The sequence below is a fragment of the Alternaria incomplexa genome (genome assembly GCF_024043165.1).
Source record: "Alternaria incomplexa strain BMP 0042 chromosome Unknown scaffold_7, whole genome shotgun sequence".
Taxonomy (NCBI): domain Eukaryota; kingdom Fungi; phylum Ascomycota; class Dothideomycetes; order Pleosporales; family Pleosporaceae; genus Alternaria; species Alternaria incomplexa.
Genome location: NW_026249856.1, coordinates 53,908 through 80,545, shown reverse-complemented (window position 1 = coordinate 80,545; position 26,638 = coordinate 53,908). Strand labels below are relative to the sequence as shown.

The following is a 26,638-nucleotide window of genomic DNA, read 5'->3' as shown; positions in this document are numbered from 1 at the left end:
CGCGTATACGCGCCTGCCACGCGAGATACGCGACATGATCTTATCTAGTATTCTCATGCAAGACTATCGAGAAACAATCTACGTCCAGCAGTTCCGTGATGAATTCAAAGAATTCAAGGAATTCCACGGCCGCTTTTATGGGGATGACAGATTAGACCGGGAAGAGAACGGCTCACCTAAGCGTTGGAGGCCGCCCTGGGTTTCGCTCTTTTACCCACCTTTCGCAGCGGAAATTATCGACATACTCTACGAAAAGTACCCGCACTTCAAGATCAGTACGCCGACCAAGCTCCCAGAATTTCTCAGCGCGGACATGTTCGGAGCGGGACGTACCCCACGCGATGCGAAGCTTCCTAATTTAACTATCAAGGGATCATTGGATAAGGGAGGCTACGACTCTGTGAGCGTCAAAACACTCGCATCCGATTTGAAAGCCCTTTCGGACTGCCGCTGGGCCCCAAACTTCCGACTCGACATCACCTTCCGCACCGAGCTAGGCATCTCCATCTTCAAAGCCAGAGCCATACCTTGTGTGGCACGGAAAATACACAAGATCTGTCAAATAATGCGTTCTTGGATTGTTGCAGCCGAGGAACGGGGTGCGAAAGTGTACTTTGCGATAGCCACCAGGCGTCCGGGACAAGTCCACAGCTCGGTTCAGCCGGGATACACGAGGTATGGATGCTTAGACGGAGAACGCGACATGTTCTACACTGAGAAAGAATGGGTGAAAGAGCTGAAAGGAACTCTAGGTCCAGAGTGCCGATGGTTCCGGCGGGAACGACCTGGACATACAAAAAGAAGAGACATCTTCGAGCAGTCGAGGCCGAAGGCTTATGCTGTTACATGCTTTATTGGGAATGCAGGGTATATAGTTTTCTGCATTTGCTGTTACCTACCCGCACAGGCATATCTGCACTGGAACGATTGTAAGAGAAGATGAAGTGTGTTACTAAGAGCTGTGTTACGTTGAGGTGTCGTCGTACAACAGAACACTATCTCTGCACTATCGTTGGGTATGTTGTAGAAAAATCAGAGTGTCTGATAACGAGTTATCTGTCAGATTAATCATTCAGATACCTGCATATCGGTACGACCACGAAAATTGCACTTCTCCAACCGTTCTTGTGTCATCAAAAAGCTCTTGGGGAACCACTCTGGTTTCCCATTCGTACTTCCAGCTTCCATCATCTTCACCAACGCCTCCGCAGACTTCAAACATAACACCATACCGTGCCCATTAAACCCCGCGGATATCCACAGGCCCTCTTTACCTGGCACCTCACCCACAAACGGCCGTCCGTCAGCCGTTGCGCCCATTATACCCGTCCACTCCTGTACTATACGGCGCGATGTCTCTTCTTTAGACGTCTCACCCCAGTTTTCGGCGCCAAAATACCCAGTCAAGCTCTCGTTGAGGTAGTTGGAGATCTCTGGGTTCAAGGTACTATCGTCAACCGTCCCGTACTCGCTCGGACCGGCCTGAGGAAGACGGCCCAAACCACCACCAATGACGATGTGCTGTTCTCCGTCTGGCAGGGGCCGAGGAATCATGTACTCGTAGCCATCGCGGTAGATGAACGAGTATGTTGTCGGTAATGGAGCTAGAAGCTTCGTCGAGGTTCCTGGTCGCTGTGCGGTGATTTGTCCACGCATTGGCACGATGGCTCCTTGCAGCTCCTTCATGATGTAAGGTGTATAGCCGTTAGTTGCGATGATGACGTTTTTGGATGTGATGGTGCTTTCTTGGGTACATACATCCCAGCGGCTACCGCTCTCGCCTTCCGATTTCGCCGAGGGACGGATGTCGTGGACTGGCGTATTCGTGCACAGCTGTAGCCCTTTCTTGACACACTTCGCTAATAATCCGGTGGTAAAACGATATGCGTGGATTCTGCCGGCTACGTATTCGAAGGCGCCTGCCAGCTTCTCTTTCGTTCCTATCGTTAGATTGCTGTTTTCCGCTGCAACAGAGAATCTGCTCTGTATATCCGTAATATCTTCATGGATCTGGTACCATGCAGCATTTCCCACTTCCTTCTCCTGCTCTTCCGCATCAACTCGCAGCATCTGAATCGCCATCTTGCCAGCTTCAAAAGTAGGCTTATCGTAGATAAGATCGACCGTGTTACACAATTCACTCTCGCAGTTCAAACCCAATTCCTCTGCCATGCGATGCGTCTCAACAATGTTGGCATATTCTAGTCTCGCGATCTTTAATGCTTCTTCTTTGCCAAGCTCTTGCACATGGTGTGTGTAGCTGCGGTAGCTTGCCGCTTTGGTGTGTCCGCCGTTGCGACCCGTGGCGCCTGAGCAGACTTCACGTGCTTCCAACATCACCACGCGTGCGTCTGGCCAGGTGTTGAGAACATTGTAGGCGGTCATTGTGCCTGAGATCCCGGAGCCGATGACGACATAATCGTAGATTTGTGTAACCGTTGTAGCTTTTGGCTCAGTGACATTAGCAAGATGAGACTTGGGGTCGTGCCAGTACGAAGGCAGTGGATTGGCGATGGGTGGCGCGACGGGGATGCGCGCTCGTTCCTCCATGGCTACTTCGGGTTGGTGGTTCCTGTCTCTGGTCTCAATGGGGTTTCGAGGGATTGCTTTGTGTCAAGTTTCATGAATGGTAACAGTTACAGCGCTGAACGAGACATTTGACAACGAAGATAGAGATGGAGAAGAGGTGATATGGTGAGAGTGGGGCGCGCATCGGCTGTACCTGCTACTTTGGGAGCGTCACTTTCCAGCGCGATACGTGGGCGGCGACGGGCGTTGCTTCAAATATACCCAATTCGACGTTCTGAATTCCACGACGTCTAATAAGGGACTCTTCGTCTCCCGGTACATGATAGTATTGGAAGGCAAGGAGACGACTCATCCGAGGGTGGATTCGCTTTTCCTACTCCAACGCTGATTGGCGGATGCTTCGGGCCAATGATGTCCGGCAGCAAAGTTGTAAAGATGAACGTCTGGGGACAGTGACTGCTTAGCACATATCCAACTCCAATGCAAAGATTATCGCAAGTTTCTTTGCACATCTCACCAACTCCTCGTGACGGTGCTACTGCGACGAACTCGAGCTCTACCCCGCCTAACGCCGATCGCGGTAACCCCTCAGTTGCACGATTCAATACCAACATGGCGAAGACCAAGGTCATTGTAACGCGACAATTAATCGACGAGGCGCAAAGTCTTCTCGATGCGAAGAAGGAAGAATTGGAAGTTGTGCAATGGCAATCCGAAAAGGTGAGTGTCCGTCACTGGCGATAAAGACGGGTTGCTGACGATATGCATACAGCCATGTCCGCGCCCATGGCTTCTCGAGAATGCAAAAGGTGCGACCGGAATCCTGGTTATGCTCACAGATAGAGTCGATGAAGAGCTATTAGAAGCAGCCGGATCGCAACTAAAAGCTATCGCTTCATTCTCCGTCGGAACCGACCACGTTGACCGAAATGCGCTGAAGAAGCGCAATGTACGCCTCGGCTACACACCAACATGTCTCACCGACGCCGTAGCAGACCTTACGATCATGCTTATTCTCATGGCCCAAAGAAGAGGTGGAGAGTCGATGACGAAAGTCGCAAAGGGCGAATGGCCTCAGATGCCGTGGCATCCACTGCTCATGACTGGCCCTCAGATCCGAGGATCAACTATCGGCTTCTTGGGATTCGGGAGGATTGCACAGGCTTCGCTGCAGAGACTACTGCCGTTCGGTATCAAGAAGGTCATTTACCTCACATCCAAGCCTGGCAAGCCCGTCAAAGAGGACCACTTCGGCCTGATTAAGAACGCTACTATCCCCATCGAGCCAGCAAACAGCACAGACCAGCTCGCACAAGAGAGCGATGTAGTCGTTGTTGGATGCGCCCTCACGCCCGAAACCAAGCATCTCGTGAGTACAAACTTCTTCTCCAAGATGAAGAAACTCGCTGTCATCGTCAACATCGCGCGAGGCCCCATCATCGACACTGATGCACTGGTGACGGCGCTGGATCAAGAGCAGATCTTCGGTGCCGGCTTGGACGTGATTGAGAATGAGCCCAACATTACAGCTGATCACCCGATTCTGAAACAACCGAGAGCTGTCCTTGTGCCGCATATTGGAAGCGCTACGATTGAGACACGGGTACAGATGGCTACGGAGAGTGTCAAGAATTTGCTTGCAGGGCTGTCAGGGGAGGAAATGGTAAACGAACTGCAGTTGTAGGGACATGTGACAAACATAGAATCATTTCACGTCCAGCCTATCTCTGGCCATACTGCGTGATGTTCCGTCGACGCATACACTGCGTATCATTCCGATGACTCCACTCCATTTCTCGCAACGCCCCATTTCCTCCAAGTGTGTTCCCCATTCAGCTTCATGCGTCACCCTCGTTCCACTCCGTCGCCTACAACCGGAATAGCAAAGCGGCCACGAATCGTTGGAGGAAGTTCCGTCCATCGTATCTCTGCAGCCCGGCGTATGCGAGGGCGAAGACCAGCCAAATCTCTAGCAGGGCTACGAACACCCAAAGAACAATTGTCACAGGGTCCATCTTGACACGGTGAATATGCGCGGTGTTGGTAAAGTAAACTGCCGAGGTATAGGTGTGACTATCGATTTCGAGGTATTGAAAGGCTGATCGAGGGTTGCAAGTGTATCTGGATAACCCGTGGACTTTGTCTGGTGGTTGTTGATGTAATCCAAGGTTGACTTGATTGATGATCTGTACCTACGGTTGGGTTGATGCGGCGAGAAGAAGAGTTTTTGATGCGCAACACGGCTGCTTATGGCAAATTCTTTCCCAAGAGTTGTACAGATATTGTGGCCGTGCTACAGATTACTTGCAGTGAGAGAGAATTTGCTAGGCGATTCCCATGACAGTGAATGTGAGCCGCCACTTCCATGGGCCCTTCACTGTCTCCATTTTCCCTCGATCCGACCAAATTAGACAGACAGCAGTAGGTTGTCAGCGATCCTGCAAGTGGTATCAAGAGCTGAGGGAACGTATCGTTCGTAATGTCCACCATACCATCTGAGGACCTCGGGAAAGCGTTCAGTATGGTAATAAAGTAAGGACGGAAGCGATACTAGTCGCGATCATTGATAAAGCTCGTCCTCGTGCGGTCTCGATCAACCATCGTCTTGCGAACTCAGAGCACAGGAGCAATTACACGTGCCCGTGGACTCATTTGCGTTTAAATCGCCAGCATCGCGGGCGGCTCAGCGGAACGCCTTGACATCCGCCTTCTTTAGAACTTTACATCTTTAATGACACTGATACATCGCGTAGAGTTCATAGCAACGGGCAACGCATTCGATATATTGGACGCAAGTTTCTAACGAAATGACGGCGGTCGTGGTTGCGTAGGTTTGATGGAGCTCACCCCTGCACTAGCCAGTTTGGGTTTGGACGATGTCGCCCGCACCCGTGGGCGTGGACGCGTCCCAGCCACCCCACCGACGCGCCCGCGATGTCTTCACGCCCGTTGCTCCTCACATTCGCGCCCATATGTATCAAAACAGCTTGAACCCTCCCGGCACCTGCGTCTGAAAAACACCCGTTGGATCGTACTTCCTCGCCACTTCCCTCATCCTTCCTAACTCAACTCCGCCATAGCTTCCCAGCGGATCCTGAAACGATGCTGCAAAGTTCAGATACTTGTACCGATGGAAAACACCCTCTTCCTTCGTCAGTCCCTCCACTAGCTTTACCAGATCCTTCAAAGCTTCTTCGAAACCATCGGTAGCGGCAGCGTCCTCAAATGTGAAGATAATCTGCAAGAATACCAGATCCTTCTCTGGCGTTTCGTCTGGTCCAAAGCCTAGCTATTGGGCGATGCGCCATTGCGAGGGGGTGCGGGAAGAGCCTGGAAGGTTATCTCCGCGACTGGTTTGGCGTAGGCGTACTGTGCAGCAATCTCAGGTACGACCCGCTTCCACAAGGTGTGAATGCGATTAATGGTCGTTGGCGAGACGGCGAAAGAGGTCGTCGCCCAGATGGTGCGCTGAGGATTCGCGGCTGCTTGTCTCGATGCGTTCCTAGTATGCTCACTAATGGGAGCTTCAACCATGCCATTTATGACTTGCGGCTTGGTCTCGAAAATCGCCTTCAGTGCCCCAGGCCTTTGCGCTGGCCGTGTGTACCACATGATGCTCACTGGGGTGAACGTCGCTGCCGTATGGTTGTATCGTACAGTGACCCAGCCCGCTGCATATGGGTCATATTCTCCGAGCTTGAACTTGGTAAATGCAGAAAGCAAAGGCGTGGTGGCGTTGGGCCCGAACACGATTCTTCCACCATAGATAGGACCAGCAGGGAAGGATGCCAAGTCAAAGCGCGAGACTATGCCGAAGTTGAGCTGCCCTCCTTTGAGCGCTGCGAAGAGGTCAGAATGCGATGTCGCATTGGCATTGACAATCCTCCCGCTCGCGAGTACGACCTCGAAGTTGACGACGCCGTCACATGCCCATCCACGCTCTGGGCTGAAGAAAGATATACCACCTGGGCGATGTCGGTTAGTCTTGTAAGTTCACGAATTGGTCACACGAATCTCAGCTTACCTCCTGTCAGAAAGCCAGCAGTTCCGACGACGCCAATGCGACCCCCAAGTACTGTCAGATCCCGCTTCTCAGCCTCGTCATATACGTCCTGCCACAGCGCTCCCGCACCAACCCTCACGACCTGATTTCCTCGCGCAACTTCAACCTTGTTCATGCTCTGCATGTCGATTGTAACGCCCTCATCGACATTGTTGAAGCCAACGTTCGCGTTGTGACCACCTCCTTTGATCGCAAACTTGGTGCTGTTGCTCACTCGCAGAATATTGATGGCGATTGCTACATCTTCTGCGGATATTGGACGGACAATGCACGATGGTCGCAGACGAAGCTGAAGGAATGGATATGATTGGATTGATGCGTTGTAGGTTGATGCTGCGGGGAAGAAGGTGCGGTTGGGAAGTACCAAGGCCAAGTCTTCACATGAGTTGCTTGGATAGCCGTACGCAGATGCTGCGCCGAACAAGAAAACACTAGCGGAATAGAGATCGAGAAGACGCATGTTGCAAAAGGGCAAGATTGGGATACTACACTGGCACTACCATGCGAGACTCTAGTTCCAATTTAAGCTTTCGCGACACTTCTGACTCCCAGCATTCCAGCCGGCGCGGGAAACTATCACACCATTCCACGGGCACTGTAGATCTGGAGTGCATATACGAAGCTTTATTAGTGGCGTCGTGATCCCGAGCCATCAGTCAGCCGCAGCCCGTGTGCCTCGATGTGATTGGCGGATGTGGATTTTGGGATCTCAACCGGGTTGCAGAGATGCGGAGTAAGTTTTACACGACAGATGAGATGAGCTGAATTGTTACACAGGTGGGGAGCCGGTCTGGTATCAGTGCAGTAAACCAGCCATGAAGCGAAGATGGTGTGAAGTCACATATTTGATGCATCTTTGCTATACGGGAGGTTTTCCAATCATGGTCCATCCGAGTTACTCCGCGAAGTTGCTATTTGGGGTATCATTGCTCAAGTCTACTGCCTAATCATGCCGTCCGCCTCTTCTCCTACTTCTTCAGCCCATCCAGGAAGCCTTGCAGCACTTGAACAGCTGCGTCAACAACGTTAGTCGTATCTGCCATGTCCATGTTTCCCTTGGGATTGCGCTTCTTCTTCATCACAACGCGGTCGAGATCTCCAAGGAGCGTTGCCACAATCATGAATCCGTCGCTGGTGGGCGACTTCCAGTCCGCCTCTTTGTGTATTTTCCCTCCAGTAGCGCTAAGCTGTGCTTGTTCGGTATCGATCTTCTCGCAAAGCTCGTTGCATTGCAGCGTCAGACTGATGTAGTCAAATTCCAGGCGGTCCAGAACGCGAGGAAGCTCTTCCGAGTTGCGAAGCTCTTTGATGAATGACAAGATGTTCAGGTCGCCCGAACCCTGCGTCCGCGAAGAAACTTTACTGTGCTTGGCCATCTCCTCATCCATGCGATACCAGGTGCGCACTCCCGTTTCCCTCTGGTGGACATAGTCGCGGAGAATCTTCGTCATCGGAAGTGGTTCCAGCTCGCACGTCTTGTGGGTGGCTTTCCCAAAATCGCGGCGACTGTAAACGTCCTTGTCCGCATTCCGAGTTTTCTTGATGAACGTGGTTGAGTACCCGGCTACAAGCAGTAGGCGCGAGTAGAATTCATCTGGTTTCGTGGGTATTGCGGTGGAGAAGATCTTCTTCGAATGCCGGTCCATGATGAGCTCAATCTCCGGCCAGACCCCGTTGATCCAGCCCCGCTTTTGGAAGCAGTTGTACAAATGGGCTATGGCGAAGATTTGCGGGCTGAGATTCGCAAAGCCGAGGCCCATTTCCTCGCGCAGCAAAAGGTGAACCAGGGAAAGCTTCGCTCTCAGAGTCGGGATGGTGTTACGCAAGAAGTCGCCGTCCCGTGGTGGAAGAACGTACCGAGCGGCGGTCACTTGGCGCGCAGACCTGTCGCCAATGCCATTGGCAACGTTTCTCGCCTCGAGACCCATCATCACCTCATCTCGAATTTCACGAGTCCACACTGGCATCGGGTAGTCGTTCTGCAAACCGCAGAACAGATGCTCAGACGCCAACATCCGCATCTTAGCGTACCGGGCATGGGAGAATGGCCGGTGAATGATCAGACCTCGGTGTGTATACGCTGAATCTGTGACTTGCTGGAGTAAATGTGGGAAGGCGATTTTCCGCTCGTCCCAAGATGCGAACTGGACTTCTTCTTGTACCGCCCGAAATGATATTGGTCGGTAATGCCTCGCCGAATGATCGTTGTCTTTCGATCGAATTCTGATCGCCAACTCGGCAGCGAATATCAGAGCCATTGAGACAAATTCGAAAGCACCTAGCGAACCGTATGCCCGAGAAGTGGCGTCTAATGCTCCTGCTAGTAGTGGCATCCGGTACTGCTCCTCATGTGACCTTCTGGCTTGCTATACAATGGTCAGTAATCAGTGTGGATATAGATCAGACTTTTGTTGAACCAAGGAAGACTTACTGGTTCTAGTGCTGCTTCAAACAAGTAGTGTACTAGGAAGTCGTAGTCCTCGTTCGTGTGTCGGTTCGCAATATCATCTTGGATGATCGACCGCGATACGAAGAACAAATATTCTCCTGGTTGTGAACGTCGCTCGGTCTCGATCTTTCTGAGCGCTTTCGCGGTCTTACCGAAGAAGTCGTCGTTATCGAGAGAGGGATCAAATGGCGGCAGACCTTTCTCATGAGCTTCTCGTACCAAGGCCTCTTCCTTGTGGCGTATGAGATGGAACGCAGCTTCCGTCATGAGAGTAGCTCGGGTCTCATCCAAGTAATCTTCATCGCCATCGGCCTTGTGAGTGTCGTTCCAGTCGGACTCCAGCTGCTCGACGATGATGCGCATATCGTCCGCCAGACAAGACTTCCTCAAAGCGATCTCTTCTTTGGCTTTCCTCTCCGTTTCGAGTTCAGCCTCCGCGTCTTGTTTCACCTTCATGTCGAGCTCAAATTTCCGAGCCAGCTCATCCAGCTTGTGACCTTTTGCTTCTCGTTCGGCCTCAGCAGCTGTGATTTCTTCCAGTGCGGTTTCCTGACTATGATCAACAGCCTGCGGTGCGGATCCAGGTATCGGAAGGAGAGATGGCGCTGAAGTCGGTTCAGTCGCGATGTTAAATCGAAGTTGCGCAGGTGCTGCATTCTCCGGTCGGCTGACCGCCTGCACTGCGATCTTCTTCTTTAGGATGGTATGACAGTGTTTCAGCAGCCACAGGAAGTAGATGTGGCCATCGTCCGAAGCCGTCTCCGACAGTTCTTCCTGAGCATAGCGGTCGGCGTAGGCCTGGCGCGTTCTTACAGCCCGTTTGTAGGAGTACCAAACAAACTTAGGCATTGTCGAGGTCTCCTTATGGTCTGCGAGATACTTCGCTAAGTCGAGGATCTTTTCCGTGGAGATGATATAGTTCGTCTTCGAAGCGGTCGAGGTGGCGCTCGCTTGATTTGCTTGCGTTCTTGCATTGCCTTTCAGCCGTTTCGAGGGCTGGTGAATCTTAGCTGGATCAGCGATGTCGTAGTCCCGCTTATGCGCAGTGTCGATGAGCCAAAAGATGAACCGGTTGGTGTCAAGCTTGTACTGCTCGTACGAGCCCGCTGTTGATACGGTCGCCATGAGGTGTCGCTTAGGCGGATTATATACGGGAAGTGCTGGTGTGGGGGAAGATGTTGTGATATAGAGGTCGTGGTTGAGTTTGTGAGCAACGTATAGAACAAATGCGGTGAGCTGATGTGGAAATTTGTATTGGTCGCGTGGGAGCTGGCGAGCCAAGCCCTATCTGTAGAAAGGGAAACCCCGCAATGACGAAGGCCAATTTGCTCGAGTAGTGAAACAGGTGGACATGAGCGTTATACAATGCGTTTAACTGACGAACCGCAGAGTGACTGGCTAGAGAAGTCTTGAGGAAGGCGATTTCCGTCGCTTTATACCCTTGAATTAATTGCGTGATTAGGTCAGGCGCACTGAGCAAACGACACTGCGGAGGCCAGCGCAAGCTCGACAATCAGAATAGGAATTGCTAGTAGTCGAGTAATGAAGAAACACTTGTGGAATTGGTACCAAATCGCTGAAAATCGTCTTTATAGTGGTATGAAGGAAGGCCTTCGAAGGCCTGAGCCGAGTATGGGCTCCCCCAAAATTCCAGATCTGTTCAACATCTGTCCGTGTGTATGACATCATTGTCGAATTGGAGAGTAAAGCGAGATCTGGCCGACGAAGAACAGCGTAACTGCGAGGATAGCGACAGTACTAAACGTGATTGCAACCTTTTGGATGAGTCAGTGCATGATGTAGAACGGATGCCATACGAACGCACCTTAGTGTTATCGTCCCACAGTGTTGGATGGTGCAGGTGTGTGGTGGCGGACCAGACATGCAGGAACATTCCAACGACCATGCAGACAGTAGCGGAAGTCAAAAACATCACTGGCATTTGCCATGTGACGATTTGTAGCAAGCTAGGTGTCCGACGTCCAGTCTTGGATGAGTGGCTCTTCTCGCCATTCGTCTTGGAAATCAGCTTTCGAATGTTGGCTAATCCATCGCGATGTGATGAAAGCCGGTGCAGTCGTACGGTTTGATCAGCAGCTGTAAGGATGCTGAAAAGCGACAATATGATACCGCAGTACCATGATGTGCGCACAGACCATGGCGATTCTTTCCCATTTGGCAAGATGTTCGGCCAGCTTCCGGTGGATGTGAGGACGCCAGCTAAAAGCGCTGCCTGTCATGTATTAGCATGTCGGATGCTATCGAGAACGTTGATATTGATTGAGGAAAGCCAATGCAACGGACGGTGCCCGTCCTAGCCATGTCACGATTCGGCGTAAAGCATGCGCCATGTGGAAGGCACGGCGCCGAGTGTATTGGCCACGAAAAGAGATGTTCGGAGACTTACCACAACGCCGACGAAGTTGAGCTCACTGAGCTTGTTGTCTCGCCATAACGTAGTGAGTTCGTCTTTTTCGTCTGCGTCTTCGGTGTTGAGCAAAATCTCCAGGGGGTCATACGTGGTGGAGTCGGGAGCATAGATGCCACCACCAAAGAACTGTAGGACACTCGTCAAGGTCCATCTAGGGCCTTCGCTCTCCTGTCCTATCCTCTGATGCGCTGATCTTCCAAGGAGTGGAGTGCGCGAGCCGGACGTGCCTCTTTCCTCAGCATCGTTGTCGTACGTCATAGCTTCTGAGCTCTCTTGGTTTTGGTGTAAGCTGGTCTTTTGTGTTATCGGACCGGATTCGGTGGGGTTCCTGAAGCTTTAAGAACGCGAGGGTAACATGGAGTGTTGTTGTAGGTACGTGCTGCACGGTAGCATTCATCCGGTTTCTGTGGAGGGTAGGAGGTCGCGTGCCTAGCCGTGCAGCCGCGTGGTGACGTATTTTGGCGCGTGAGCTACGCCAGCCAACGCGATCTTCACAGTATCTACCATATTGCGCGAATGGCCCCAGGTTACAATGCACGTTACTACTGAAAGCACATCTGGAGATGCATCGAAATGGGGAATACCAGGGCAAGCTTGGTGTCGCCGTCTGAGTGGCTGGGTGTCGGCACAACGGCTACCCCGCGACATCGGGAGGGTGACGCGCCCCACGTAGACACCCACGCGTTGAGATGCACTACATCTGTTGGCCATCGCGACTGGTTCGACCCACATACGGCTATGACGTGAACCACTATGCACCGCATTTCACAATGCTAAAAACAACGAAACTTCACGACACCACGCCTCTTGTCATCAGGTAGAATCTCCACAATGTCGCAAAAGAAAGACCTGTATGTCGGAACCGACAAGCACCACTGGTGGAAAGAAGCGGTGGTATACCAGGTATGGACGACTCGCGGTTGTGCCGATGCAGATATTGACATGGCTATTAGATCTACCCTGCTTCGTTTCTAGACAGCAATGGCGATGGTTGGGGCGACGTCCCTGGTATCACACAAAAGCTAGACTACTTGAAAGACCTCGGTGTTGATGTGATATGGGTATCGCCAATCTACAAGAGCCCACAAGGTGAGTCCTGAATGTTCAAAATGTATGCTATGCACATACTGACCTTTTGTAGCGGACATGGGGTACGACATTGCAGACTACGAGGATATCGACCCCAGCTATGGCACCTTAGCCGACGTTGACAACCTGATCAAAGAAGTCAAGAAGCGTGACATGAAACTCGTCATGGACCTCGTGGTTAATCATACATCGGAAGAGCATGCATGGTTTCTGGACTCGCGTTCATCAAAGCAATCTTCGAAACGCGACTGGTATATCTGGAAGCCTGCAAAATACGATGCTGAAGGAAATCGCGTACCTCCGAACAACTGGGCGCAGATTCTAGGAGAGGCAAACTCTGCGTGGACTTGGGATGAGAAGACCCAGGAGTACTACCTATCGCTCTTTACGCCCGAACAGCCGGATCTCAATTGGGAAAACCCCGATGTGCGCGCAGCCGTACATGAAATTCTGCGCTTTTGGCTCGACAGGGGTGTCTCTGGATTCCGTATGGATGTCATCAACATGATATCGAAGGTTCAGACATTCCCCGATGCGGCCGTTTCGGTCAAAGACAACAAGTACCAGCCTGGCGACAAATACTACGCCAACGGCCCAAGACTACACGAATGGTTGAAGGAACTTCGGCGCGACGTGCTCTCGAAATACGATACGCTCACCGTTGGAGAAATGCCATTTGTTCGCGATGACGACGAAGTCATCAAAGTCGTCGGTGCCGAAAACGAAGAGTTGAACATGATCTTCGTCTTCGACTTGGTGGACATCGACAATGTACCCGGCGATTTCAAGTATACCCTACAACCATGGGATGCGCGGGATCTGAAGAAGATCGTGAACAGGCTGCAGCGCCTGATGCTCGAGCGCGACGGCTGGAACTCGCTCTACGTGGAAAACCATGACCAGCCTCGGAGTGTAAGCAGGTTTACCGATGACAGCGACCAGTGGCGTGAGTATGGCGCAAAATTGTTGTGCTTGATGCAGACTACCCTCGCTGGAACGTTGTATGTATACCAAGGTGAGGAGATTGGCATGCGCAACGTGCCCAAAGAGTGGAAACCCGAGGAGTACAAGGACATTGAAAGCATAAACTTCTTCAAGAAGTACCGCGACCTCTACCCCGGCAATGCTGAAAAGCAGGCCCTAGCAGCCAAGATCATGGTAAGTCCAGGCCGTACGCTAGGAAATGAGACATAAGCTGACTACCTAATGTTATCTACACAGCAACGCAAAGCTCGCGACAGCGCCAGAACACCCATGCAATGGGACTCATCCGCCCGAGCCGGGTTTACCAGCGGAAAACCCTGGATGCGCGTCAATGACGACTATCCCAGCATCAACGCCGCAGCTCAACTCGCAAATCCTGAGCCCTCGCCCGGTATGCTCTCCGTGCGCGCATTCTGGAAGCGCGGTCTCGAGTGTCGCAAGGAGAACAAGGACGTCTTCGTGTACGGTGATTTCGAGATGCTTGATATGGAGGATCAGAAGGTCGTTGCGTATCGGCGGTGGAGTGAGAAGAATGCCTTCATCACTGTGCTGAACTTCAGTGGAGAGCAGATAGTGTGGGGGAAGATGGGCGACTTGAAAGTGAAGAAGTGGGTTGCTGGCAACTATGACGAGAGGCAGTTGGATGAGAAGGCGAAGAGTGGGAAGCTGGAGTTGAGGCCTTGGGAGGCTGTGCTGGGTATGTTGGAGTGAGAGCTGACCTCAGTGACAATGACGGAGCTGTGTTGTTTCTGAACCTGCCGCTTGTCTGAGATTATGGGAATTGCTGATAGTCGAAGTTGCTTCGTCTGAATCAAGGGAACATAGAGGGTCAAAGTAGGTTGCAAAAGAGTGGAGGTTTTAAGTAAAGTGATGAATTAAAAGTCATATCTCGAATCCTAACGTTCGTCCAATCCAGAGTCTAATGTACAAGAAGCATGCGTGATGCTTCAGCTACGAGCGCTTAGTAGTGGGAGCCAGAGCCGGAGCCAGATCCAGAGCCGGAAGCACCACCTCCAACTGAGCCTGAGCCACCAGCACCGGCACCAGCACCACCGCCAACAGATCCAGAAGCACCGCCACCAACAGAGCCGCCAACACCAGCGCCAGCGTTACCACCAGCACCGGCACCGACACCAGCACCGCCGTGAACACCACCTCCAACGGAGCCACCAACACCGGCACCGGCACCACCGTGAGCACCGCCACCGACACCAGCACCAACACCGCCGTTGGCACCACCGCCGACGGAACCGCCAACACCAGCACCACCACCGACTGAGCCACCGACACCAGCACCAGCACCTCCGTTAGCGCCACCTCCGACAGAGCCGGAAGCACCACCTCCAACAGAGCCACCGACACCAGCACCAGCGCCGCCGTTGGCACCACCTCCAACAGAGCCTCCTACACCTCCACCGACGGATCCAGATGCACCGCCACCGACACCAGCACCAACACCGCCGTTGGCACCACCGCCGACAGAGCCGTTTGCTCCACCACCGACTGAGCCACCGACGCCGGCACCAGCTCCTCCTCCAACGCCAGCACCAGCACCAGCACCGCCGTGGGCACCTCCACCAACGGAGCCACCGACACCAGCACCAGCTCCTCCTCCTACACCGGCACCAGCGCCTCCGTGAGCGCCGCCGTTGGCACCTCCGTGAGCACCACCGCCGATTCCGCCCATGAGGCCGCCGAAGCCACCGAGTCCGCCCTTGCCAGCGCCGCCAAGTCCGCCCATGAGGCCACCGAAGCCGCCGAGTCCGCCCTTGCCACCAGCGGCACCTCCAGCACCAGCAGCGCCGCCAATGCCGGGGATGGCAAGGCCACCACCGATGCCAGGAAGCTTGCCACCAGCAGAGCCACCGAGGCCAGGGAGCTTGCCGCCGCCGGGCATGAAGCCACCGATCATGCCACCGAGGCCGCCCTTGCCACCAGCAGAGCCACCGAGTCCAGGAAGACCGGCACCGATGCCGCCGCCGTAGCTGGGCTTTCCACCGCTGCCGCTGCTGGGAGTCTCATCGGAAGCACCAGAGTCGTAGCTGGGGCCTGAGCTGGAGCCAGATCCGTAGCTGGGAGAAGTTCCAGTGGTGATGGGAGCAGCTGGGGTGGTGCCAGAGCCGGAGCCGTAGTTGGTAGGGAGAGCAGTAGCGATGCTAGCGATAGCAAGAACCTGAGCGATTTGGAACTTCATGTTTGCTGTTGTTGATGTTGATGTGTTTGACGAAAGTCGAGTATTGGACGATTGGCGATATGAGATCGAGTAAAAATGTGATAGAAGTGAAGTGCTCTGCACAAACGATAGTAGGGACTAATAAAGTCGAGTAGAGTAGTAACGAAAGTGTTTTTGGTTGCTGAAAGCGAAAGTGTGAAGTAGATGAGATCAAAGCTGATGCCTTTTTACTTTTGGCGCTGGGAACATGAGGTCTTATACTCGAGGGTTCTGAGTCGCATGGTAGACCTTCGTAGGTAGTAGACAGCCGTAGTCAGTGACCAGAGTGGCCCCTGAGCATGATGGTGGCGAGCCTCACAGTAGCTTCGTTTCGAAACATAGTGACTCTATTGAAAGAGTGATGAAGGGTTGTCTAGATTGTCTGTTTCACGCTATCTGCTGCGGGATCGACGGCAGGTAGACGGGAGATGCCTGAGCTGCGCAGGGTAGAGTGAGGATAAAGCAGGTTAGAGTTGCGGGAGATGCCCCGATGTGCGCAGGGAGGGAAGGTTAGCCTGTCTTCTCCGCACCGTGCGAATGTGCAGCCTTGCGGCCTTGAAACTAAAGTGGGTTGAGCTCGGGTCGTTCGAGGGGAAAATAGTAGCATTAGCGCATCCTTTATTCGTGATGTCGTCGAGTCGCACACCGATGTGGGTGGTAGCGCAAGCAGGAGTTCGTGAGGTCGGCTATCTTGGCTGCAGTTAGGTGGTGGAATCCGCCGTTCCAGGAGTGCCGCTAGGCTCGTTTCAGCCACCACCAGCACCATCGCGACTGACATCCGTCATCCTCCGCCTCTCCCAACAGAGATTCTCACCAGCAGCTATGATAACGAAGAGACGTCGCATCGAAAATAGCTACACGATGCTTACCTCTGTCCAGGTACACCGCGGCAGCCGGCTAAAACGATCCGGCCTGTGCGCCATAGAGTTTGAAGTGGTACCTGAGCTTGCCGACCGACGACTTTGGCCTAGGACTGCCCGACTACTCAAGCTTTAATTGCGCATGAGCCTCTTCCTTACTAACTACCCGGCAACATTCGCATCGTCGTTTCTGGCACATCCCTTTTGGGGTTCGGAGACCCTGTCGTCCGTTGCAAACAAACAAATAAGTTTATGCTACGGTTCTGGATCCCTGGAGATCTGCCATCATACCCAGATATGGCGATGCTTGGATGTTTCGCCAATCGCATTCCAGAGCCTAGGATTCCATTTCGTCCTTGAAAAGACTGGCGCTGATGACGAGATTCGTGACAACGTGACGAGATGGACTGGCCGGTCTATCGAACGCGGAACTTACCTTCGCACGAAGCCGCGGACCTGCGTCGTGGGTGTCCCCTATTCTCGTTGCGAGTCGATTCCCAGCGGCGTCTCCACAGCGAAGAAGTCTATCCATGCGTCCAGACAGTCGAAGTGGAGTCGTAGTCACAGTGGCTCTTCGCTGTCGTGACTCGGCCTGGCAACGCCAACGCCAGCTTGCCTGACAGGCTGGAGCCGCACTTGCCAGTTCGGTACTTGTCGACAAGAAGACGACTACTCAGTATGTTTCGAGGAGCCCACTTGAAAGAGCTGCGCACAATGTTCTCCTTCACCGCCACTGCTCGATGTGGCCAACCTGACATCCATTACCTAACGACGAGAAGCTACTCAACGGAATATGCTCTTACCGCCCAATGCAGTGCAGAGGTCTGACAACCAGCCTCGCACACCAGCATCTTGCAGTTAGAATGCGCGAAGATCCCAATCGAACACCGCACTAGTCCAGGAAGACACCGATACCCTCATCACTGCTGTAGCCAAAGTCACGGAATCCCAGGTACCTGAACTATTGATTTGTATAGGCTTTGTTACCGGTGTGTGCTGTCAAACTTTGAGATCATCCTACGGGTATCGAAACACTAACTGCTCCATCAACGCCATCGCAAACCCAAAACAATCCAACAAAATCATCGTCTTCCATCGCACTGTATCAGTCCTATACCTCGCCATCAATGACGACACCCGGTTTAGCGGTGTCGCACTGATTGGTATAGTCTCCATCTCTTTCTTTCTACTCAATGTCCTTGCTCCCTTCTACGGGCCAAGGACCTAGAGCCTTGTAGAATCTACTGCGACTGCGCATGCTTACTGAACCTCATGCCACCAGAAACAAAGACTGACGTCTCGGCCTTCTTCGCTGTCCCGGTATTCTGCCAGCCGTGCTCGATCACGGGGGCGCGTCTGGAAGGTGTGGTGACGGGAGTCTTCGGTCCTGGTGTGCTCGAGCCGGGAACATCATGGAGGCTGGGGGCGCCCCTTTTGCAGACCTAGAACGCATGTATGTTAGTGAGGCACTGAATAGATGTTGCATAGGATAATGTTACCTTGATATGTGAGCCGTGGAACCATCGCCCGTGTACTTTGTCGAATTCACGCTCGGAGTGCCAGCAGGTAATCGACTCTGCCTTCGGCTTTGTCGCCTTCGACTGCTTGTAGCCAGTCAAACCGAGCTTGCCCAGAAGGCTTGTCTTCTTCTCGGGCGTCCATTTCGCGAAGTCATCGCACCCGTCGAGATGGTCGCGGCAGGCATCCTGGCTATCTGTCACCAGGAAAAAGTACCCGCAGGCACATGTATCCTTTGGGGGCTTCTCTGGGGTCATCTTCGCCGGGGCGGGCGCGGGTATAGGCGCCTGGGTGGGTTGAACCACCTGCTGCGCAGGCTGGGCGAGAGTGACATCGATGGCCTTTGCCATCTCTATGACTTCGGGATGAGCCTCGACAACGGCTGCAGCGAACTTCTTGATGAATGCACACTGGTGATCGACCGTTTCTTCCAGCTCAATCTTTACACGACGTATATCCATCGCCGTCTCAAGGCAAGTCAGACCTTGCGGAAGCGATACTTTCGTTTGGTCAGTGGATATCGTCTGGTACAGGATGGGTTTACACTTACGCTCAGGGTCTTGGCGTCTTCTTGCCCATATGGCGTCATGGCAGTTGTTCTTAGGTTTACCGAACTTGCCCAGGGCGGTTAGCAGATCCATGCCGACATTTTGGATGATGCCTTCGAGAGCATCCTACTCCCTCCCAATGGCCATGATCTTCGCGTCCTGTACTTCGACCGAGGCCTTCAGAAGATCCGCACGGCGCTTCTCTTCACCTTCAGATGCTGAAGATGTCTGTTGTGGCGCTAGAGAAGAAATCGTGTCGTTGTCCTTGCGGACTATGGCGGCGGCGTGTCCGGCGCGCAATGTTTCAAGCTCCTCATCTTTGCGGGCGATGACAGCGGTGTGCTTGGTGTTGAGTGAGCCAATCTCTGATTCCTTGCCAGAGATGGCGATGGCGTAGTCGTCGTGGGCTTTCTTGAGCTCTGCATCCTTGCGAGCGATAGTAGCGGCGTGCTCGGTGTGAAGTGAGCCAATCTCTGATTCCTTGCCAGAGATGGCGGCGGCGTGTTTGGTGTGGAGTGAGCCAATCTCTGATTCCTTGCAAGAGACGGCGATGGCGAGTTCGTAGTGTGCTTCCTGCAGCTCTGCGTCCTTGAGATTGATCGCGGCAGCAAGTTCGGTGCTCGAAAGTTCTAGCCTCTCAGCTTCATCGGCCTTTTGGTCCCTAGCCAGATCGAGCTCTTTGCGCAGCTCCTGCATTTGGCTTTCATGGCTAGATACAATGTCGTCAAACTCCTTCTCCTTGTCGGCCGCGTCAGCGATGTGCTTGTTGCGTGAATCTTCCAGCTCCTGGGCTTTGTCGTCCTTTTGCCGAGTGACCAAATCGAGCTGTTGACGAAGCTCACGCATTGCGGCATCATGGCTAGATACCAAAGCGTCGAGCTCTTTGACTTTGTCGTCCTTTTGCACCTTAACCGAATCGACCTCTTCGCGAAGCTTTCGCGTTTCGATTCCATGGCGAGTGATGATCGCGACTTCAGACTGGTGTTTGGCTTCGAGCTGCCCGTTTTTAGCGGTGATGGCGGCAACATGTTCGGCGCGTAATCCTTCGAGCTCCGCATCTTTGGCGTTGATCGTAGCAGTGAGATCGTTGCGCAAGTCTTCATTCTTCTTCTCTTTGCTTGAGAGAGCGACTTGATACTTCCTACGATGATCCTGCATCTCCTTGCTCTTACGAGAAATAGCGTTCTTGTTTATCTCTTGGAGTTCTCTCAGGTCCTTCTCCTTGTTGGAGACGACATCTGCGTGTTGCTCTTTGAGAGCCGAGATTTCATCTTTGAGCTGGCGAACGAGCTCGTGGGCAGCGTCCAGATGACGAGTCTTCTTCTCAAGACCCGCTTCACCGTTCAGCTGCTCTTTGGCTGTCTTCAACTCAGTCTGAAGTCGATCGCGCTCGTCCTCAAGCTTTGCACGTTCGCGCTCGGAGTCTCTCAGCTGGCGGTTTGCATCCTGAAGTTCGTCGTTGATGCTTTCTGCGCGCTCGTCGGCATCTCGTGCGGACATACGCGTTCGCTCAATTTGAGTCTCGAGATTCGCCACTCTCCGAGAACTCTCGGTGAGGTTGAACTCAGCCTGTCGCAGGTCGTACCTACATTTGCGAAATGATTCTTCGATGTTGAACTTGTTGTCGGCCAGCTTTTGCAGTTGCGCATCCAATCGTTGACAGTCATCCTTTAGATCAGATGCTTCGGTCCGAGCGATGTCGAGCTCTGCATTCTTGTGGCGAAGCTCTTCCGACATGTCGTTGTGACCGGCCACAAGTGTACGAATTCGGCTGTCTTTGGTCGCATCGGACCGTGTAACAGACTCGTGTACTTGTTTGAGCTTGTCCAAGTTTGGGGTGTGCAATGAAGCGTAGGCTGAAGGTTTGGCAAGGTCGGAGAAGAGAGAGTTGATGACGTCGTCCAATGCAGTAACCGACAGTGAGAGCTTCTTGTTTTCCAAGGCGTGCTGGATCTTTTCAAGCTTTTCCCGGTCCAGGCGAATCTTGCTATTATGAAAGCGACGGCTGACATTGTTCCGGTTTATCCGGTGGAGGTCTTTCCGCGACATCTTGGAGGCTTTCTTCCTCGCGTCTGACAGATCTACCATCTTCGAGAAGCTTCTGTAGAACTGCTTACAATCGGAGAGAGACAATGTCTGGGGTTTCTTCTTGCCAAAACACCAGACTAGCATCCCATGAAGAGATCCTACGATCCATGTGATGTCGATCGAGCAATCTGATGGGCGCTCCTTGTCGGAGTGGCGAGAGGGAAAGCAAAGGGAGTAGAGGTAGGTGATTAGTGGGGCGAGTAAGGCGCAAAGTGCGTTCATTCGCCTGAAATATGGTTTATGGAGTCAGTGTACGTCCTACACATGGTTCACACTTGGGTATTACTCACAGAAGGGCAATGATGTCTTCAGAGGGATGCTTTTGCAGCCCAAACTCGAAGATATTGATGTGGAGGACATGGCGAAACAACACGTCAGAGACATGGTGGGCGACAGGAAGATAGGACAGTACAATGAGGAGAAGAGCGTAGACCAGGAACATGGAATACATGATGGCGGTGGGGTGCGCGAAGCGCAAAAAAAGTGACTGAGTGTACCAGGAGTAATCAAGAGATGAGTGAAGTAGTAGGAGTTCAAGATATGAGGAAGATGTGGGTATGTCGGGTGGTAGTGTTGAGGGAGGCAGGGTCGCTGGATCGCGACACCAAATTTGCTATCGCGGAACAAAGTATCGGCTGTGCGAAATAAGCGAGGCAGTGTTGCGTCATTGAATCAGGTGAGCTCGAGATCAGATGGTGGGAAAGTGAAAGTGAAAGTGAAAGTGAAAGTGAAAGTGAAAGAGCGCGCAGTTCGCGTTCGATCGGTGGCCCGCGCGAATTAGGCAGGAGCGAGTGGTGGTGACCGACCATCTTTACCGACAGGGCGCTGAACCTACGTCGCTGTGTTTAGCAAGACAATCTCGGCTTTCTCATGAGAAGCAGCCTGTAGAAGCAATGCTTGAACGTGGAATTGATGTTGAAAGAGTAAGAGATATTAGAGAACGAGGAAGACCTGATAGAGAAGTTCAAAGCATACAAACGCGAACATGCACATGTCATAGTAAACGCTCTTGTTTTCCGCGTAGGATATCACATAGCATCGCGTCAGCTGTGGAAATGCGTACCAAGATATCTTTCCATCGTTTGCCATGTGTCCCAATGGAGAGTCATGTGCTCTTAAGGCCCACGCGAACTACAAAACTGCGAACGACGAGCAGGTGGCATATTTAAGCGTTTGCTGCGGTGAGCACAAGTAAGATATGGAACTGATGAATGGTGTAAATGATGCAACGTAAAATAGCTCTTGGTTCACTATGAAAAGGCCAAGTTTCTCCAAGAACTCGACCGAGAAGATGAATAAGTCTATCAAGGATTCGCTAATGCTAAACATGCGTCGACTGCAAGACCGACCCTAGACAAGCATTAGTATTTGTCAACATGCATGGAATGAATCGTAAAAGAGCTTACCGGCCCTCTTTCTGCCGCACGACATCGTCGATGACATCCCGGTCCAGCTGGGGAAACATGCCTGTCAGCGTCTCGACTACGACTTTGTGTTCCTGCCGTTGAATCCGCCTCGCTTCCTCTGCTTCAGCTGAAGCCTGTCGCGCTGCGGCGTCTTCAGCCGTCAACCTCTGCCTTTGCCGGTCTTCGTCATGCGACGGGCGTTGCTTCTCGCTCATGTTGCCGGGAAACTCTGTTGACGCACGTGGCGGTAATTGTGGTTTCTGGGCCGCTGCAGGTCCAGACGGATGGTTTGTGTCGTTGTCGGAGAAGATACGACCGATGGTGCTGAGCGGCCGTTGTATTGTTCGCAGTAGGCCTGCGACGGCTGCGTTCTCTTCCTCTGGTTGCTCCGCTTCGGACTTGCGATCCTTCAGACTTGTTGATCGTCGTGGCCCTGCGGTTTCTGCCTCCATTGAGTTTCTTTGTGTGAGCTCTGGTCGCAGCGGTGTTGTCTTTTCCGCTATATGATGATAATGGGGTGATGGCATACGCTTGTGGCCAGGCGCAGTAGGGTGCAATAGTGCGGACGAAGATGAAGATTCAGCCTCTTCAGCTGCGTGGCGTTCGGCAATGGCGGAGACGGCCGCTTCGACATTCTTCTCGAAATCTTCATCGGTTACTGTCAATGATGTCTTGTCGAGACCCTCGATAAACTGGATGGCGCCCATTAATGATGATATGTAGTAGCCAGCTTCTCCCCCAAGCTTGTCCTGATTCCGGAACCGTAGAATGTATTGTACATTGGAGACGAGATGATCGGGGTTCGCTTGTAGTACTGTGTAAATGAGTAGTGGTACGAAAGCATCGGCTGATTGATCAGAGTTTGACGTTCTCAAAAACCCAAAAATGACCTTGCAGCAGTTCAAGATGCAGATGATCTTGTCCCTAGGCGCCCGGTAGCTTTTGATCTTCAATAGCTCCTGCTGGGCGAGATGCAAAAACTTGCGGCCCTTGTCGCCTACCGGTTTGATATCCAGATGCTCTTCGCTGACCCATTTGTATATGCGCACCTTCTGCGCTAAGACTTCATCTCGCTCTACATCCTCTTGGTGCTGCCCCCTTCGGCCTGGTCCAGGCGGCTCCTGTCTCCGTCGGCCCTTGCGGGGTGATGCTGGCTCTGGAGGCGGGATCGCAGGAGAAAATGTTTGCGTGTATAACCGATTCATGACTAGCTTCTCCATGCCTTCTCTCGCGTTGTCGAACTCGGCGTCCGAGACGGTCCGCCAAACTTCACACTGTGCCATCTTCTTGCTGATGAATTCGAGGAAGTCACCGATGATCTTGACTTGCTCGTGTACCATCCATTGCTTCTTTCCAAACTCAAGCAGGAAAGAGCGCAGGAACTTGGCAACGGGGTCTGCTGTGCGGTGGCGTAGTTGTTCGAGGAAGCGGTGGAAGTCGAAGGGTAGGTCTGGTTCGGGCTCGGGTGCTGGCTGCGCTGGCTTGTACTTCGAGGCATGTGCGCTGGGCGATGACGGTTCGGCGAAGGATGTGCCGGTGCCGACGCGATGTAAGGAGGAGGTGCGAGGAGGTGGTGATTGGAGCGGGGCGGTCGAGGCTGAATCGTCAGCCGGAATGGGAAGGGGCTTGTCGAGCGGCACGAGACTTGATCGTCGCGGGGGGTACGGGGTCGACGGCGACTCCAGCATGGGGTTCGCGATTTCCAGTCTAGGCGACATGATCTCATTCTCGCCAGGCCCACCGTCCCCTTGGAACTGATCCATGATGCTCTGTATCTCCTCCTGCGAGTTGTCTACCGCGTCGCTTGTACCGTCATGGTTCGTCCCATAGTCGTCGGCCGCAGCATCTTCCGAGTTTCTTCCACTCGATCGTTCCTGCGACATTGGGGATGTGGTTCGGCTGGGCACGTTGCTGGTTGTGAGGTATTTGTCGTCTTTGGGTGGAGGAGGTGGAGGCGACGGCGATTGTATGGGCGCTTTCCCTGCTGATTTCTCGCTGAGCTCTGGCGGTGGTGTTGATGCTCGGTCCAGCGTCGTGTTCTCTGTCTTGGTGGTGAGCTCGTCTATCGGCGCGGTAGATGCTTGCTGCGCAGCTTCTGTGTCCTTCTCTTGGGGTTCCTCGAGACCTGTTGGGGCAGCATTCGTCTCCTCTGATGTTTCAGGTGCTTTCTCTACCCCATCTGTCGGCTCTTCCTTGCCAGCATGCCCCTCGTCTTGGGCCTCGACATGGCTAGGCTGCCCCGCGTCCGTCGCCGTGTTCGCGTCATCCGTCGGTGCTTTAGAGTCTGTGGGCTGCCCTACGGAAGGCGCGCTCTGGTTGCTCGTGGCTACATGGTGCTGGTCGTCCAGCTTGTCTAGCTCCCTTTCGGCGTGGCTGTCGCGGGCTGCATCGGGTTGCGGAGTTGCGTTCGGGGGAGACATAGACCGAGTGCGACGGGAGATTATGGATGGGTTGTGGGTGGTTGATCAAGCGTCCATGGGTCTGGAACAGAGCTCACGACAGCTCTCGCAGGGGAAATATAAGTCAAGTGCCTTGGTGATTGACGTCTGCTGCGCCTGCGTGTGTGAATCGTCCGCATGGTCTCCCGGCATCTAGAAGCCGAGTCTCCGAGCCACCGCCGCTAGCGCGTCAAGCAACTGCAGCCGTGCCACTGCCAACACCACACCTGCATCGCCATTTCATCAGCCCAGCCATGTGCGGCATCTTCTTCTCGCTCAGTCAGACTGGACACGTGATACCTGACGCCAACACCCAGCGACTACTCCGGAATAGAGGGCCAGACAGCACAGGGCAGCACCAGACCATCATCGAATCCAGCGCCAAGGACGTCTCAACGCGTCTTCACGCGACTTTCCTGTCCACGGTTCTTGCTCTCCGCGGCAACGACATCGTTGAGCAGCCACTTAGGGATGATACGACCGGCTCCGTCCTCTGCTGGAACGGCGAGGCATGGAGCATTGCCGGACAGGCAATTGATGGTAATGACTCTAAGCTAGTCTTTACCAAACTTCTAGACGCATGTACTGGAACGCGCGAGGCGTCTATGCGACGTGTCATCGAGCTGCTGTCAGTCGTGCGAGGCCCCTATGCTCTCGTCTTTTACGATGCATCGCACCAAAGAATCTACTACGGACGCGACTGCCTAGGAAGGCGATCGCTGCTCCAAAAGTCTACTCTTGATGGCACCCTTGTACTCTCTAGCGTGTGCGATAATGCCTCTGGTGAGTCTTGGGCTGAGGTGGAAGCCGATGGTATCTATGTTGTAGACGTAGAGCTGGCAGACCCAACGTCAGACTCGTTCCCAGTAACGAGAGTTCCGCATCGCCGCTCAGATCAAGAAGAGGACTCTGAGTTGTCTTTCGTAGGTAAGTCATCTGGCACACGACTTCTGCTAACAGATTCAGACTCTGCCGTTTCCAGCTATGAACCAGACTATCGACAGTAACCCTGCTTCACAGGATGCTGGGGCAGTAGAACAGCTAAGGGCGGCGTTGGAAAGATCACTTCAACTGCGCACTCAACACATACGTGAGGCAGTGACTGGAGAATCAAAGCTTGGAGTTTCGGGGGAAACACGCGTAGCCGTTCTTTTCTCTGGTGGCCTGGACTGCACAATCCTCGCGCGCATGTGTCACGACCAAGTACCACTAAGCGAACCTGTCGACCTACTCAATGTCGCGTTTGAGAATCCTCGAATTCACTCCAATCTCGAGCCAGACGCCAGTCCCTACGAGCTCTGTCCCGACCGTGTCACTGGACGATCATCCCTTGCAGAGCTGGCAGAGATCTGTCCTGGACGTGAGTGGCGTTTCGTCGAGGTCAACGTACCCTACACCGAGACACAAGCTCATCGCAGCACCGTCATGGCATTGATGCATCCCCACAACACAGAAATGGATCTGTCCATATCATATGCACTTTACTTCGCTTCCCGCGGAGTCGGCTTGTCGCACGTTGTGGGCAAGGCTAAAGCTGAGCCCTACTCCACTACCGCGCACGTACTTCTTTCCGGACTCGGTGCTGATGAGCTCTTCGGTGGGTACCAACGACACGCTACAGCCTTTGCTCGGCGCGGATACCCTGGCCTAATCGAAGAGCTTGAACTCGACTTCAGTCGTCTGGGAAAGAGAAACTTGGGTCGTGATGATCGCGTGATCAGCAACAGCAGTAGAGAAGTCCGATTTCCTTTCCTGGACGAAGACTTCATAGCATTAACCCTCCGTCTTCCGGTGACGTCCAAATGCGATTTCGGCCTGGAGCAAATCACCGATAGCGAAGACCCTGCACGGCTGCTCGAGCCTGGGAAGCGGGCACTTCGTTTGTTGGCATGGCACTTGGGCATGAAAAGAGTAGCTGCAGAGAAGAAGCGTGCGATACAATTCGGCGCTCGCACTGCCAAAATGGAGACGGGCAAGACGAAAGGCACGCATGTTCTAAGTCAATAAGGTCAGTCACTCTTTT

The 26,638-nt window shown here is 53.2% G+C and overlaps 10 protein-coding genes across 10 annotated transcripts; 3 read left to right on the top strand and 7 right to left on the bottom strand.

Annotated features, from left to right (window-relative positions):
* Nucleotides 1-1,068: 1,068 nt before the first annotated feature.
* On the bottom strand, nucleotides 1,069-2,550 carry J4E90_005205 (uncharacterized protein; the record flags this gene model as incomplete). Its single annotated transcript, XM_051434761.1, has 1 exon — nucleotides 1,069-2,550. The coding sequence occupies one exon, from the start codon at nucleotides 2,548-2,550 to the stop codon at nucleotides 1,069-1,071; it is 1,482 nt and encodes a 493-aa protein (XP_051290785.1).
* Nucleotides 2,551-3,009: 459 nt separating this feature from the next.
* Nucleotides 3,010-4,213, top strand: J4E90_005204 (uncharacterized protein; the record flags this gene model as incomplete). Its single annotated transcript, XM_051434760.1, has 2 exons — nucleotides 3,010-3,249; nucleotides 3,302-4,213. The coding sequence occupies 2 exons, from the start codon at nucleotides 3,010-3,012 to the stop codon at nucleotides 4,211-4,213; spliced, it is 1,152 nt and encodes a 383-aa protein (XP_051290784.1).
* A 1,601-nt stretch (nucleotides 4,214-5,814) lies between these two features.
* On the bottom strand, nucleotides 5,815-7,052 carry J4E90_005203 (uncharacterized protein; the record flags this gene model as incomplete). The annotated part of the gene is made up of 2 exons (XM_051434759.1): nucleotides 5,815-6,494; nucleotides 6,554-7,052. 2 exons carry the CDS (start codon nucleotides 7,050-7,052, stop codon nucleotides 5,815-5,817), a joined length of 1,179 nt encoding a protein of 392 aa, XP_051290783.1.
* Nucleotides 7,053-7,560: 508 nt separating this feature from the next.
* J4E90_005202 (uncharacterized protein) lies at nucleotides 7,561-11,730 on the bottom strand (the record flags this gene model as incomplete). Its single annotated transcript, XM_051434758.1, has 5 exons — nucleotides 7,561-8,958; nucleotides 9,024-10,277; nucleotides 10,796-10,816; nucleotides 10,867-11,274; nucleotides 11,449-11,730. The coding sequence occupies 5 exons, from the start codon at nucleotides 11,728-11,730 to the stop codon at nucleotides 7,561-7,563; spliced, it is 3,363 nt and encodes a 1,120-aa protein (XP_051290782.1).
* Nucleotides 11,731-12,303: 573 nt separating this feature from the next.
* J4E90_005201 (uncharacterized protein) lies at nucleotides 12,304-14,256 on the top strand (the record flags this gene model as incomplete). Its single annotated transcript, XM_051434757.1, has 4 exons — nucleotides 12,304-12,375; nucleotides 12,426-12,561; nucleotides 12,614-13,719; nucleotides 13,783-14,256. The coding sequence occupies 4 exons, from the start codon at nucleotides 12,304-12,306 to the stop codon at nucleotides 14,254-14,256; spliced, it is 1,788 nt and encodes a 595-aa protein (XP_051290781.1).
* A 250-nt stretch (nucleotides 14,257-14,506) lies between these two features.
* On the bottom strand, nucleotides 14,507-15,739 carry J4E90_005200 (uncharacterized protein; the record flags this gene model as incomplete). The annotated part of the gene is made up of 2 exons (XM_051434756.1): nucleotides 14,507-15,701; nucleotides 15,735-15,739. 2 exons carry the CDS (start codon nucleotides 15,737-15,739, stop codon nucleotides 14,507-14,509), a joined length of 1,200 nt encoding a protein of 399 aa, XP_051290780.1.
* A 2,119-nt stretch (nucleotides 15,740-17,858) lies between these two features.
* J4E90_005199 (uncharacterized protein) lies at nucleotides 17,859-18,776 on the bottom strand (the record flags this gene model as incomplete). The annotated part of the gene is made up of 2 exons (XM_051434755.1): nucleotides 17,859-18,059; nucleotides 18,117-18,776. 2 exons carry the CDS (start codon nucleotides 18,774-18,776, stop codon nucleotides 17,859-17,861), a joined length of 861 nt encoding a protein of 286 aa, XP_051290779.1.
* Nucleotides 18,777-18,809: 33 nt separating this feature from the next.
* J4E90_005198 (uncharacterized protein) lies at nucleotides 18,810-20,880 on the bottom strand (the record flags this gene model as incomplete). The annotated part of the gene is made up of 2 exons (XM_051434754.1): nucleotides 18,810-20,848; nucleotides 20,874-20,880. The coding sequence occupies 2 exons, from the start codon at nucleotides 20,878-20,880 to the stop codon at nucleotides 18,810-18,812; spliced, it is 2,046 nt and encodes a 681-aa protein (XP_051290778.1).
* Nucleotides 20,881-22,075: 1,195 nt separating this feature from the next.
* Nucleotides 22,076-24,597, bottom strand: J4E90_005197 (uncharacterized protein; the record flags this gene model as incomplete). Its single annotated transcript, XM_051434753.1, has 2 exons — nucleotides 22,076-22,121; nucleotides 22,178-24,597. 2 exons carry the CDS (start codon nucleotides 24,595-24,597, stop codon nucleotides 22,076-22,078), a joined length of 2,466 nt encoding a protein of 821 aa, XP_051290777.1.
* A 272-nt stretch (nucleotides 24,598-24,869) lies between these two features.
* On the top strand, nucleotides 24,870-26,622 carry J4E90_005196 (uncharacterized protein; the record flags this gene model as incomplete). The annotated part of the gene is made up of 2 exons (XM_051434752.1): nucleotides 24,870-25,538; nucleotides 25,582-26,622. The coding sequence occupies 2 exons, from the start codon at nucleotides 24,870-24,872 to the stop codon at nucleotides 26,620-26,622; spliced, it is 1,710 nt and encodes a 569-aa protein (XP_051290776.1).
* Nucleotides 26,623-26,638: the final 16 nt, after the last annotated feature.